The 13,689-nt window shown below is 35.9% G+C and overlaps 2 protein-coding genes across 9 annotated transcripts; one reads left to right on the top strand and one right to left on the bottom strand.

The window, feature by feature from the left end:
* Positions 1–409: 409 nt before the first annotated feature.
* On the bottom strand, positions 410–13,124 carry HAT3.1 (Homeodomain-like protein with RING/FYVE/PHD-type zinc finger domain-containing protein). Of its 8 annotated transcripts, none has more exons than XR_015788198.1 (10): positions 12,798–12,954; positions 9,373–10,714; positions 8,583–8,748; positions 8,321–8,444; positions 8,119–8,231; positions 7,508–8,035; positions 5,638–5,961; positions 2,090–3,510; positions 1,832–1,946; positions 410–711 (listed from the first exon to the last, which is right to left on the bottom strand). XR_015788198.1 is itself a non-coding variant. In XM_022293633.2 (10 exons), exons 3-10 carry the CDS (start codon positions 10,215–10,217, stop codon positions 3,881–3,883), a joined length of 2,631 nt encoding a protein of 876 aa, XP_022149325.1. In that variant the 5' UTR covers positions 10,218–10,714; positions 10,798–10,812; positions 12,798–12,954; the 3' UTR covers positions 3,572–3,880. The 8 variants fall into 8 exon arrangements, 6 of the variants coding, with proteins under 6 accessions (XP_022149325.1, XP_022149322.1, XP_022149323.1 ...); XR_015788199.1 differs by having other exon boundaries at positions 1,848–1,946; XM_022293633.2 differs by lacking the exons at positions 410–711; positions 1,832–1,946; positions 2,090–3,510 and adding exons at positions 3,572–4,321; positions 4,407–4,496; positions 10,798–10,812.
* Positions 1,941–2,712, top strand: LOC111017766 (zinc finger protein 4-like). The gene has a single exon (XM_088118610.1). It carries the CDS (start codon positions 2,002–2,004, stop codon positions 2,581–2,583), a length of 582 nt encoding a protein of 193 aa, XP_087974736.1. The 5' UTR covers positions 1,941–2,001; the 3' UTR covers positions 2,584–2,712.
* Positions 13,125–13,689: the final 565 nt, after the last annotated feature.

The raw sequence follows: 13,689 nt of genomic DNA, 5'->3' as shown, positions 1-13,689 counted from the left end.
TTGCCTTTAATTTTCACCTTCACTCATTAATTAAACTAAATATAATGTACGCACCAATCATTAATTCAAATCTTCAACTATACCATATTTTGTTCTCTATAGATAACATTATTAACCTTAAAGAATTAACTAACTCCAGGTTTTAGTCAGTTCACTCTCCAAGACACTAAATAAATCAAACATAATTAGACAAAATTAGTGAGTTCTTGGAGTGTAAACATTTCTATGTCTCCTTCCTCTCTCTTCTCTCTAAGAGACAGAGAGAGAAAGATCCTGTCTTCTTAGCTTAAAGTTCTGCAGACAAGAGAACATGAATAAGTACTTCCAATTTCCTGTCCAAATTAATCACTAACTTGTAATAATAATAATAATAAAAAGAAAACAACAGCAGATCCCTGCAATGAAGACAAACTTCAATCCAAGGTAATCCATATTGAATAAAAAAAGGGTAAAAGAGTGGAAGAAAGAAACACTTTCCTTTTCTTATCCCTTCCGCCGCCCCCCTAAAAATATAAACAAAGAAATAATAATAATATGTAATAGCAACCCATCCAATCAGATATTATTTTGACACATTGCAATTCACTTGTCCATGTTATCAGCCAAAAGACCATCTTTTCTTGGTGGGGTACCATCATTTTTCATGAGATCATAATGAAAAGAAAGAACTTATTAGCAATGTATTCAGGGTGGTTCTTGAGTGGCTTTCCCCTGCAGAAGTCATGTGATTGGCCAAGAGAAAGGGGTTAGGCTGAAAATGCTAAATGGATGAATAATAATAATCAGATAATATGATAAAACTAACTCATCATTATCCTAATCATGTACAATTTGGTCAGGATGCAAAGCCATCTGTCTAATAAAGATGTTTAAACCACTATTATCTACTTTGTGTGATGCTTCTTCTCACAACTTTTACTTATTCTCTCTTTTGCCAAGCAGAATGAAGACCCAAAACAAATCACTCAAGTGTAGATATGTATTGCAAACATCAGCCTAGTAAAGAATCCCACAAAAGTAGTTCTAAAAGTGATTCGTTTACTTGTGTTGGATAAGAAGCACTCCTTGGTTGCATTGGAAGGACAATTCAAATAGATTGTTAGATTGTGACTTTCAGTGATATTGATGTTGCTGTTTTGTACGACTTTCAATCATGTATTTTTCTCAAAGTTTTCCAAAAGAAGTTTTGTGTAAGGTCGGTATATTACTCCTAAAGGTGTGGCTAAGACCGCAGCAACAGAAAGACATGAAAATGAAGATTATCTTGAGTTTGGATATTGACCAGTCTTTCTACACGTCAAGTATTTCTGTGGGGCTGAAGCAAATAATTGAAGTGATCTTGAATTCAAACTTTGACAATCCTCGTGAGTTTATACATTTTTATGAGGTTTCACATATACAGAAACTTTTTTTCACAACCATGTGGGTCAAAGAAGTTATGCACTTCTCACCCAATCACACAAAACATACTATCTAATTTAAAATTTTTAGCATCGAAAAATTGATGGAATATTCACTATCTTAGCTTTAAAGATATCTAAATCTAAAACTTACTTGATCACTTTGATCACTAGCCCTGCAATGATTCAGTGGAGGCAAATAATTGAAGACCTTGAATATGTGATTTTCTAAAAGCATCTCCAACGTAAAAAAGTGGTATAATATGGGGAGGGTATTAAGAAATTAGGGAAGGGAAAGATTGATGGAAGTGGGGAATCCTTTAGTTTGATAGGGAAATAGTATACATGACATAAGCATTGTCCACTGGACCACTAATGGTCGGGAGGAGAATGAAGATAAGAAATGCAAAAACATATATACCAAAACTTACCCTTTCATTCTCATACCTTTCTCAGGATTTGTTCATCTGGGAAGACCAGGAAGGATCAATCTGCTGACCATCCCCGCTGCTTCAGTTTCAGAGATAGATAAAGAATCAGCAACCCCTGTCCATTTTTTAGTTCAATATCATCGCTACTCAGTTTGGAATCTGGGTTTGCAATGATCTTTCAAGGAGAACAAATAGAACCGTTGATAGACAACAAAGGACAGGGTGACTCAATTGAAGAAGAAGTAGCAAGAGACCAACCTGATGGTGGTGTAGGAACCTTGGAGTGGCTGAGCTTGTCCCTGGGTAGCAACAAACAGCTTTTAACTGAATCACAAAGATCTGCTGCAGCTTCAGCCAAGACCTTTTCATGCAACTTCTGTAAGAGGGTATTCTACAGTTCCCAGGCATTGGGAGGCCACCAAAATGCCCACAAGAGGGAGAGAAGTGCAGCCAGAAGGCACCAGGCCCAGAGAATGATGACTTTGCTTGGTCTGCCAATCCATAATTCTATGATTAGATCACTTGGTGTTCAGCCACATTCACTTGTGCACAAACCAGGCAGGGAAGATACTGCAATAGTAGCAAGATTTAATCACGTCAAGACTGGTTCATGGACACCTTTCATGCTGGGGGATGCCATGGATTTGATGTGGCCAGGAAGCTTCCGCTTCACTCAACATCAAATTCTCCCAGAGCCACCCCCAGAAACACCATCTGAACCATTCATGCTCGACCTTAATCTCCGACTTTAATTCTTGTATCTGTCTGTCATAGTAATCTCAAGTCGTCTTCTTCATTCCTATAATTTCGAAAGCCGAATAGCTTGTTCATATACCAAGTACATGACTAACTTTAGTGGAAATGCTAGAATAGCTTGTTCATATACCAAGTACATGACTAACTTTAGTGGAAATGCTAGATTCCTACGTCAAACCAGAAAGTGCACCATTAATATTACATCTCTTCTGCTTGTTGAAACACAAGAGGCCTGATTTGTTTCAACCGTAGGTACAGTATCTAATATATCAGACTACGTAGGCTGTAAGGAGGAAGAAGAAAAGATAAATAATTATTCAAAACTTTAAAATTCTGTCTTCTGTCGCCTCTTCATGTGGTTCCCCATTGGGGAGAAATGCCCCATATACATTTCAGTGCTCAATCACAGGCCACCCAGAGCTCCAGCCTCCAGTACAAGTTCCACCCACATGGAAGAGGAATTGATACTAATTTGAGTCGTTTAACATTTTACATCACTTTTACTCATCCGAATTGATAAAAATAGGGCCCAACTGCAGGAGATATGACTGCTTTCAGCTAGTAAATGAACTACATTCGACATTAGAGTCAACAATTCGATTCCGCAGAACCTAAGTTTACATTTCATAACACAATTAATTGCAAAAAGTTTCACTGAGCATGATGGCACTAGAATAATTTGCTCGACAAGTGCTGGATCAAAGAGCCAAAGAGATCTCAAAATTAGACTTGAGAACAATGTGCATCATAAGTGATCGTATCTGCAGCAAAGCTTGCCCCTCGAGAAGGAAACTTTGAAGCTGAAGGGTGCTTTGTAGCTCTATTGTCTTTTTGCTTCTTTCTTGTTCTTTTTTTCTTTCCTTCTTCGGGGGGTGTTCAAGCTTAGATCCATGCAGCGCATTGAAGCAATGGACTACTTCCAGCTGAAATGAATTCACAGGTAACCTTAAACTGAAAAAAGCAAAGTTGTTTAACAGAACTATCTCCGCAATTAATGTATAGCCAGCTACTGATTGTTACACATATCATGAGAAGGGTCGGATGGAGACAGGCATTAATTTGCAAATTCAAATAAATATCTAACAAACAAGCTCTAGATTTAGGTAACTCATACTAAGCATTTGTGTGTAAGGGATTAGGAGGAATGTTAATGTGATAACAAAGAACTACAAACAATTGGGATTGTTCTTGGAATTACCTCCCTTCAAACAATACCAGTATCTGATCTAATGTGTTTCCTGGAAGAGGGTAAATAGCCGGATAATTTTCCTGGAAGGATCAAAACTTCAAAACCTAAATGGATCTCCTCCTCCTTGTCCTAACCTTATCCGCTGTTTGTATTTGATTAACTTTTGGTGACTTAGCAGGAGGCTTTTGTGATTCCTTTCTGTCCTTTGAATGTGATGCCACATGATCTGACCTGCCCTTCCGTTTTCTGGATTTTGTAGCAGTAGATTCTGGTCTAGTAGTTTTCTGAGTCGCCAATTTGTCATCCCTTGTATCTCCACTCTGACATGGGGCCACAGCACCATCTGTGTTTGGTGATACTTGGTGTTGAGCACCATTGTTATCGGTGTCTCTGAAACATGCACCAGATTCTTGCTCAGGCTTGGGCAGCTTTCCACTCGTCTCAGATGACTGAATCCCCATTCTTAAAGCACTCTTTGCTTTATTGGATTCAATGCTTGAAGGATGGCGTGTGCTCCATCGTGTGTTCTCAAACCATTTGCTAACCTAATAATGGAATAAATAAATGAGCCCAAGTTCTTTCACTAAAGTAGAAATGTTAGCTAAACTTCCAAGGAACCCAATGCATAACCTGCTTCAGACTGAGTCCTAGTTCTTGTGCCAAACTCTCTTTTGTAGCTCGTTTAGGATACTGATTTTCTTGGAACGATGCAAGAAGTCTCTGGAACGTTTGCAACAATATTAAGAACATGTAATGGCATTAAATTAATAATTATTAATGTTTGTCCCATTAAAATGTTGGACCTGCAGATTAAAAAAGTTGATCTTTCACAGTTAATTGTATACACTCTTTTTCCCACAATAGAGAAATAAAGACCTCCTTGTCTCCTTTCCGTCCTATATGTGTGGCCTTCTTACTCAAAACTAACTATTTTGTACTTCTTAAGGAAATCATAACCATGTTCCAAATTCTAAGGCCCGTTTGTTTAAAAAACCAAGTCAACCATACAAGCATTTGGAGAAACTGACATTTCACAATAAAGCATCTAAAGAAGATGAAGGGTTTCGATAACTAATGAACCTAACAATGTCATGGAAGCTGATAAATTATAGACCTATAGTAAAGCATCCAAGTTGAAAGTTAAAACCAAGAGTGTGCTCTTCAAATAAATAGTTCAAAATTGTTACTGCCTGTTGCAAAAAAAAATTAGAAAAGAAAACCAGGAAACATAAAGAGCAAAAATGCTCAAAATCATTTGCAATAATCAAGAAAAATCTTGATTCAAACCCAAAAAGGAATAGCATTTTAATATAAATTAACACATGACAGTTCAATTTCATAAATATAACTGACCTAATGAGAGAATTTAAACTCATAACACGAGATTCAGTCTGAAACTCTTTGAATTTTTATGGGATAGAGGATGAGAGACAGAAGAAAGCTGTTTGAGGGTCTCAGCATTTATGAGACCACTCGACCAGATTCAGAGTTGACATTCATAATGACACATTTAATTTAATAAGAAATTTTGAAACAACAAATCTAACAGATCGCATAGTTAACATTAGGTAACACCAATATTCATCTGCTTTGCCACAATATAAGTCTTTAAGCACCAGAGTGTGCATTCTTAAATATGTTAGCAAGATCAGAGAAATCTTAAAATAAGACCTTATGTCACAACCCCACCCTAAAAAAACGGGGATAGAAAGAAAGGAAAAGAAAAACACAGATGCACGAGAAATAAGATAAAGTAAGGAAAAAAGAAATCCCAGTTCAAACAAAAGGGGAAAATAAAATAACCTATTTTAAGGAGATAATGTTTGGGAATCATAACAGAGCTGAAAAATATAAAAAATACCTCCAACGCTGGTTGACTGAGTCTTCTATTTGATGATGACGCAGTTCGTCTAACAGAAGAACTAGATTTCACAGAGTCTTCAGGAGTCCTAGTCACAGAATTCTTCATATTTTCGGCACCTGGCTTTTGATGAGTTCTCCTCTTATAACTACGTTTAGTTTTTTTATTTTTCAAATCATCATTAGTTCCATTTAATGCAGGAACCAGGTTTTTAGGGCTTCTCTTCCTTGTTCTACTACCCCGACCTCTGTCATCGCTTGAATCAATAGAAATACTCCCGAATGTGTCATCGCTTGAGTCGGATGGAACATTCCCGTATGTCTCCTTCAAAAATGTAAAAGGGAAATAGTATAACTCATTTAGTCTGAAATGAGCTCTTTTGGATATTTAGAGCTTGTTTTATAGGAAATTTAATGCATAAGTACATTCACACTTGTTCTCACAAGACACATAAACATGTTGTACTAAAGCTACATAAATACATCTTGGAGGGGACAAGGCCAGTAGAAAAATTTTCCATTTTATTTTAATTTCAAAAAATAATTTAGAAGAAGAGGTTTATTTTTGAAGTGGTTCCTGAAGTTAAAAGTTCATTAAGTCTTTCGAAGGCTGGTTCCATGCAAGTGGGAGGTTTACCATGCTTGCAAATCCGACTTTTTCTAAAGCTTTTATTCAATGTTCTTGTTTGTCTTTTATCTTTCTTTTTATGTGGGGTTGTATTTCCCTCTTTGGGTTCTTGCTTTTTATTTTCTTCCCTCTCCCCCTTGGGAGATTGTATCATTTGAATAGTTTTTTTCCTTTTCATTGAATGAAAAGTTCGTATCTTGTTCAATAAAGAAGAAAAAAGAATGAGAAATCCTCTACTACTGATTTTATATTCTACAATCTAGCAAAAACCATAGAACACACTCTCACCTAGAAACTAAAAAAAATCACAGAAATAATATTATAGCAACCAAAGAAAGGGAATACTGCCTGATGTTTAATGCGACAACTAAAATAACAAAATTATGAATTTTAAGTCCCCAAGCTTTTACCTTTGAAGCTATTTGGCCTTCTAAGTTTCCAAATCTTAAGATCTAAATTATGAATTTTAAAATATAGGTCAAAATGGTTCTATTTCTTTTAGCTACAGAAATCTTGACATTTCTTTTAATTAATTTTATAATATTAATTATGCTGACATTTAGAAGAAATTTGAGATTTGGTGTCCAATTCTGTCTTCAATTAAGATCTGTTTTATGTTTAATCATTTTGGCGTTTAATGAAGTATATTAACTTTTTCCACAAAAGGAGTTAAAAAAAAAAATCATTAATTTTGTAGCACCGCATCTGCGTAACTAATATTGTAAAATATAAAACAAAATTTAAAAAGTGTCTTTGTCAACTTTTCATTTGTTAGCTAACAAAAAACTAAAGGCACGGACTATTTTGACCCATTTATGGAATTGTGATTTAAATAATAAATTTTAAATTTTACGAACCAAAGTTAAAGTTAAATGAGATTTTGCCTTTTTTTTTAATCATATACTACTGTCACAATAAATACAACTGTCAGCGAGAGGGAATATCTTTCTATCACAATAAAATACAAAGTAGCACACTGAAAATTATCAAAATAAAAGGTTGAGCCTAGTTTAACTAATTGATTAAAATATTAGTAACCTCCCTATCAAAGATTCAAAGTCTCACTCCTACATTTGAAAAGTTATTTTCTAAAAAGAAGCATATAAGAAGAATATGGTCAATCAACTATGTTTGCATATGGTAGAGACAGAATCACCTGCATACTTCAAAGACTAAATTAGAAAATAGCAATATAATTTATTATAAGAATAAAACATAGTGTGAAACATAAGAGAATACTCACATCATGCAGCTTCTTGTAATCCAACCGTTCCACCTGTCTTCTTCCTGAAACAGGTTCAAGACCATCCTTATCAGGACCTGACTCTAGAAGACTTTGTAACTCATTATGTAGTACACTCGTGCGAGGACCGCATCCAGAACCTTGCCCATTAGAGTTTCTCACAGGCGTAGTGCCATCATCAAGTGCAGCTAGATCCTCAGAATCAGATGTAAAGTCAGAACCTGAACTTTCCTGTTTAACACCTTCATCAAGTTCTGGAGCACCAGGTTCATAGTCATCATCCTCCGAGTCATCAGAAGGAAGACCTAAGTATTGGTCATCATTGGGTGCAGCCTCCAATTCCTCAGAAGCAGAAGCATACCCAGATTCATCAGAACTTGATTGATCAGAACTCGATTCATCTTCCTGGTTAATAGTGTCTGGAGCATCAGGATCATAATCACCATCTTCAGAATCATCTGAAGGAAGACCCAAGGCGTGATCAGAATTTTGCCCAGCAGCTGCTGCTGCAGCCTCAGGATAGACTTTCTGCACACAGTTAGAGGAAAATAACAAAAGAACAAACAACCAGAAAAGCACCTACTGAACAAATGTTGCAAATTTTTAATTACCTCCCAACCATCAGTAATAGAAAGATTTGATCCTTGAAATTCATTAAGCAGATCCAAGCAGTCATCTTTGCAATCACATCCAGGACATAGCCAGCCCTCATCATCCGGCGGAACTGTGAGAGTGAAGGAGGGAGCATGAATAAAAGTTACTTGAGAAACGCAAATCAACTTTTTAATTTTTAGTCCGTAGTAAGAATATTACTGTCTGTATTTAGCAAAGGTGGTTCTAAACAGAATTGGTGGAACCCACGATCACAAATACCATCACATAGTATGATGTCATTTTCAAGGGACAGTTCTTTGGATCCACATTTTGCACAGAATATCTGATACAAGGCCAGAAGTCCACAATATAGAAGTCATTTATCACAAAAACCAGATGCTCTAACAGAGTAGAAATTTATGGAGAATCAATCAAAAGATAACATCTAATAAAAATTCATCTTAAGAAAATATCTCCATACATCCTCACTGTCTATCTGTCCTTCAGAATCGAATAGAGACTCAGAAAGCCTTCCTTCAGCACAAAGTGAATCAAGATGTTGAAATAGATCTCTTATTTTCAATTTACCCCGCATTATTTCACTTGATGCTCGTTGAAGTTCCTTTTCAGGCTTCAATTTATCTGAGCTGCATGGTTATAGTGATGATCAGCAGATGACATGCTTTTCATTACAATCCAATATGATAGATGAAATGAAGAGATAAATAATCGTAGGAAACATTAATGGCTGAAACAAAAGGAAAAATTATAACAAAAAGGTCAAATCATATTGGTCCAAAAATATGGAGCACAGAAACTGTTATCCACTAATCCACTCCATAACAGAATGAATTAATAGAATTGCTTCTACCTTTTTTATCATTCAAATTATTTGTAGGTAGGAATTCTACAAGTTTGACTTAGTTAAAGCCATAAGAAGATCAAGTGAGCACTTGTACGTGATAGCTGCTGAAAATAAGAAAGACTATAAACAACGGTAGTAAACCCAAAAGCTAGAAAGTACATAAGCCGGTAAACCTGTAACAAGCCTTTACCCAGATCCATTGTCAAGCATGGGTTGGAGACCAGTAACAACCTTTTAAATCTAGTGTGCTGCGTAGTGTTTAGTTCCCTCGACATTTCAAGGAATACAAATACCAGAATTAAAATCAACGTAGGCGTGAACACAATGACCATCTTAAAAATAAAGTACTGCAAGAAAGTATCAGCACACAGTCAATTTAGAACCCATTAAAGAAGAAAATACATACCTGAACCCTTTCCAGCCTTCACTAGAATAAGCATCAATCAAGCTCTGTTCGTATTTGATGCGGTTCACTAAATATCTCAAACGATTCCTGATTGATGAAAATTCATCACCACTAGCTCCCTTTCCTTTTATATTTCTCTTCTTCTTCTTCCTTTTTCCCTCTCCGGCAGTCAACTTATTCAACTCATTACTTGGTTCAGGAGCTTTAGCTTTCTCTTGGGTCCTTGAACGCAAAACTCTGTCACTACTTACAAGGGACCTTAACATATAGTTTTTCTTTTTTGATTTCAAAATTTTCTTATCCTTGTGGCCCAACTGTTGGGAAATACTGACACTAGTTATGGGGACTGTTTCTAACCTTTGGATAGAAGTATTCTGGGTTAAATCTTCAATGGGAGGGTTCACCTGTTTGATAGAGTTTTTGTTGGCATCTTCTGGTGGAAGTTCAGAGCACTCATTAAGAGTTGTTGTCTCTAATTCAATAGGTAATATTAAATTTTCAGTTTCTATATCGCTGGATAATAAATTGCCAGCTTCAACTTGATCAATTTCAGCAAGCTTAGAGATAGTCTGATTATTCTTTTCCGGTAACTCACTAAGCACATCTCCAGAACCAAGTTCCTTAGTCTCTTCCTCCATATTCTGCTGGACCCCCGATTTTTCATCATCTGGACCAGCAGTTTTGCTGGTACATTCTGGAGTTGTTCCCAGTTCCTGATTGTCAGGTATTGAATGCATTTGTTCATTTGAAAAACAAGTTAGCACTTCAACACTGGCCTTGGCTTCTTGTACGGCTTCACAGTTATTATTAGGTCTTGGTTCTGTATATTCATGTCTCTCTTCCATTATTGTCCCCTAAGAATGTCTACTAATCTCCAGTTTGACTATTCCTATTCCTGCTTACATCAACTAGAGGTTGCTCAGACTTTAAGGCCAAATAATCAACCACATTTTTGTAAGATAATGTAGATTCTTGCTCATCACTTCTGGAGACTAAAAAGCCACTTCCTACTCAATCATTTTGGAAGTGCTTGACCCCAGGTGTGTTGATTAAATAATTATAACCTGTTCTAGTGTACAAAGTGCTGAATTTTCCTGAGACAACTTCAGAAGGTTGCTTTAATTGTCCCCTGCACGAACTTTTCCTTACTTTTCAGATACTGTTTTCAACTACTCATTAGCTAAGCAGGACGCTGTCATGGAGTTCATTTTTTCAACTTTTACAACTGCCATCGGATGGCAGTTTCTTTCTGGGCTGACTATTTACTCTGCATATATAAATGGACCACCTCAGCTTTCCTCACAGAACTCCTCCATGAACAATCAGTCTTGACTCTCTGGCACTGAAGAAACACCATGTGACCACCATCAGCCATCTTGAGTTGGTAAGGCTCTACTAATGACAAATAACAATATTGAAGCTTACCTTTTGCCTGGCACACTGGAGAATCACATACACCGTCTTAATTTTACTTAATCAAGTTAAGCCTCAATTTTTTAGTCACTTGATAACTGATATTTCAGGTATTTATTCATTAATGACAAAGTTGAAGTTTTAACATAGTTTTTATCAACAATAGAATACGCTTCCATAAGCAAATAAAGAAAAACTTCAAACCAAGTTAAAAAAAATTTACAAATAATTTCAAAATGTTTTCTTTGTCTTGTCAACTAGAGAAAAAATAGATTTCTATTTAACCTGGTTTAATAAATTACCAAATATTAAAATTTTATATTGGTATATTATATTAATAGCATACAAATGCGTAACTACAAAGACAATCATAGACTAAAAATAAGTAATTAAAATAAGCTAATTAAATGATTATTTATAAGAATAAGGTTTATTTACTCAAAATATACTTCTATTGAAGGAAATTTTCACATATAACCTAGCCGTTAGAACTGATAGAATTTTGTGATAGATTTAAAAATATATTCACAATAATAATAAAATCATAGGACCATTATCAATTCTCGAAATTCTTTATGACAACTACCTAAAAATTTGTTTTCATTAAGATAGAGAAAAACTTAAAAATAAAGTTCAACAAAAGAAATTATAAATATTGAAGAATATTCAATATATTGTTAGATTTTGCAAGAACAAATTCATAATATAATATTTACGCTTAAGCAATTGGAAACATGTATCAAAGGATGAAAATCTAGACACAACTTACAAATACCCAACACTACATTCAGTTTCTTTTGGTACAAAAGACTTAGCACGTGCTATTATCATTGTTGTTATCATTGTTATATTATTTTCACAGATATATCAGCATTAGTAAAAGGAATATCAGGAAACTCACAACAAACTCACTTACCTGCGGTTTGCACCGTAGTCATACAATGCAACATTTGAATAGTTTATCAAAAATGGGAAAAAAACAAAACAAGGAAAACAATGGATTCAACTAGTTATGCTATCAAGGCATATTTTTATGGTTAATTGTCAGCTTGCAGTCATGCAACGAAGCTTCTGAATAATAGGATGCACAACTTCTAAGAAAAGATAAAGATTCGAATAAACACACTAGGACAACTCTTTATTCTAAGGAATCCAAGGTTTTGATCATAATTTCAATAAATACTTGATCAGAATCATCTAAAGAGGGAATACCTAAGGTGCTAATCATCAAAACCTCGATTCTTGAAGCGTGAAAACACATGTTACGAACCAATTTGTTCATTTTTCAGTATTCATAGTGTCAATTCTCATCACAGATAATAGACAGCAAAATAGTCATCTAGTACTATCCAAATTGTGGTAATGGAATATATCACCATACTACAAATAATCCTAAACCGCTTCAACTGTAGGAACACATTAATTTCCATCATTTAAAAAAAAAAGTCCAAAAAAATATTCAGTGGAACTTGAAAAACGGAACGTGAATATAACATAAGTGTACTATTACCAGAAAACTCGTACTCCAACTCCAAAAATTTAAACCCATTACTTGAGATTAAAAGTGTTAAGAAATGCCGAACCATAGACTCAGCTCAGTTTGCACGTACTCCAACTCCAACCTCGGGAATTTGTACGTCCAAACTCACATATGACTTCAATTACGTGGAACTAAGCTCGACTACATGAAATCAAGATTTTAGCGATGAAATTATTCCAGTTAGCAGAGAAAGAAGGTTAGTCCGCGGCTGCGAACCAGCCTAGCTACAATTGAAGTTACGGTTCTTTCTCCAAAAGAAGAGAGAAGAAAACTGAAGAAACAAATGCAATTAAATTAAGGAGGTAAGCATTAGAAGAGAAGAAGAACGCAATGCATTAGCCTGGGAAACTTCATTTCCGTTCTCCCACCAATTCTCAAGAACCCAAGAAAATCTAGAAAAAGAAAAAGTAAAGGAAGCAGAGAGAAACACGAAAACATGGAAGGGGAAGGGAAGAAAGGAAAGAAAACCTACATGGAAGAGCTACCTGGTGTTGGTGAAGAGGAACCTGGTTTTGGATCTTGTTGGTGGCGTGAGTAAAATTTTGTCGATGGTTCTTCTTGTTGTTGTTGTTGCTGTTCTCGTCCTCAGCGCGAAGAGAGAATAAAGCGGCTTTGTCTCAGAGTCCTCCAAATCTGGGCCACCGTTACAAGCAGCTGCATTTCGGCCAGCCTTCACGCGCACCGTCTGCCTTCCGCTACCGCCGCACATATTGCGTGCGGGTGCGAGTGCGGGTGCGCGCCTCCAATTCTGCCCGGCCCATCGACCATCACTTAATTGGACCATTGCCCCCATCTAACTCGGCCCACTTTTAAATGGCCAGATAGCTTGGATGGGCCCAAATGGACTAGGTTACCATTTTAGCTTTTTTCAGTTAAATAGTTGCGAGGCGGGAAATTGAACTATCGATCTTCCGATGGGTAGTCTCATTAGCAAGGACATGAGGCCTTGTGGTATCACCTACCATGATACAGTATTCGAATCTTTGGGTGAGCTTAATACTAGAAACTCTTGATGCCTCTTGCGTTCGAGCGTTAGGACAGGCGCAAGTGCCTTGGTTATAAGGATAAAGAGTTGAAGATCTATCAATTATGGTTATATAAATATATCAATTGTTCTTGTCCAAATCTTCACCTTTATGATAAAATTTGAAATATATCAATATTCATGAGGTTCTATCTGAAAATCAATTGGCCATGAGATGAGTAATAGATAAAAATTATAAAGATTGGTTAAATCTCTTATACTTTCAATATGGGATCCTTAACATGTCCCTCAAGATGGTGGCTTTTTTGGATTCATTAATTTTGGTCGGATCCCATTTTTGGATCGATGCTTATTTGAGTTTGTTGGGCTCAATATTCGT

The sequence above is a fragment of the Momordica charantia genome (assembly GCF_013281855.1).
Source record: "Momordica charantia cultivar OHB3-1 chromosome 10 unlocalized genomic scaffold, Mcharantia_2.0 BLBB01000010.1, whole genome shotgun sequence".
Classification (NCBI taxonomy): domain Eukaryota; kingdom Viridiplantae; phylum Streptophyta; class Magnoliopsida; order Cucurbitales; family Cucurbitaceae; genus Momordica; species Momordica charantia.
Note: the sequence above shows the minus strand (reverse complement) of the source record. Positions and strands in the feature narration are given on the sequence as shown.

Bases quoted from the DNA above. Each gene is read 5' to 3' on its own strand.
- LOC111017766 (XM_088118610.1), top strand. From the start codon at position 2,002: ATGATCTTTCAAGGAGAACAAATAGAACCGTTGATAGACAACAAAGGA.
- HAT3.1 (XM_022293630.2), bottom strand. From the start codon at position 10,217: ATGGAAGAGAGACATGAATATACAGAACCAAGACCTAATAATAACTGT. The intron at 8,445-8,582 runs GTATGGAGATAT...GCCTTGTATCAG, and splicing joins GACAGATAGACAGTGAGGAT to ATATTCTGTGCAAAATGTGG. The intron at 4,497-5,637 runs GTATTTTTTATA...CAAACGTTCCAG, and splicing joins TCAGTCAACCAGCGTTGGAG to AGACTTCTTGCATCGTTCCA.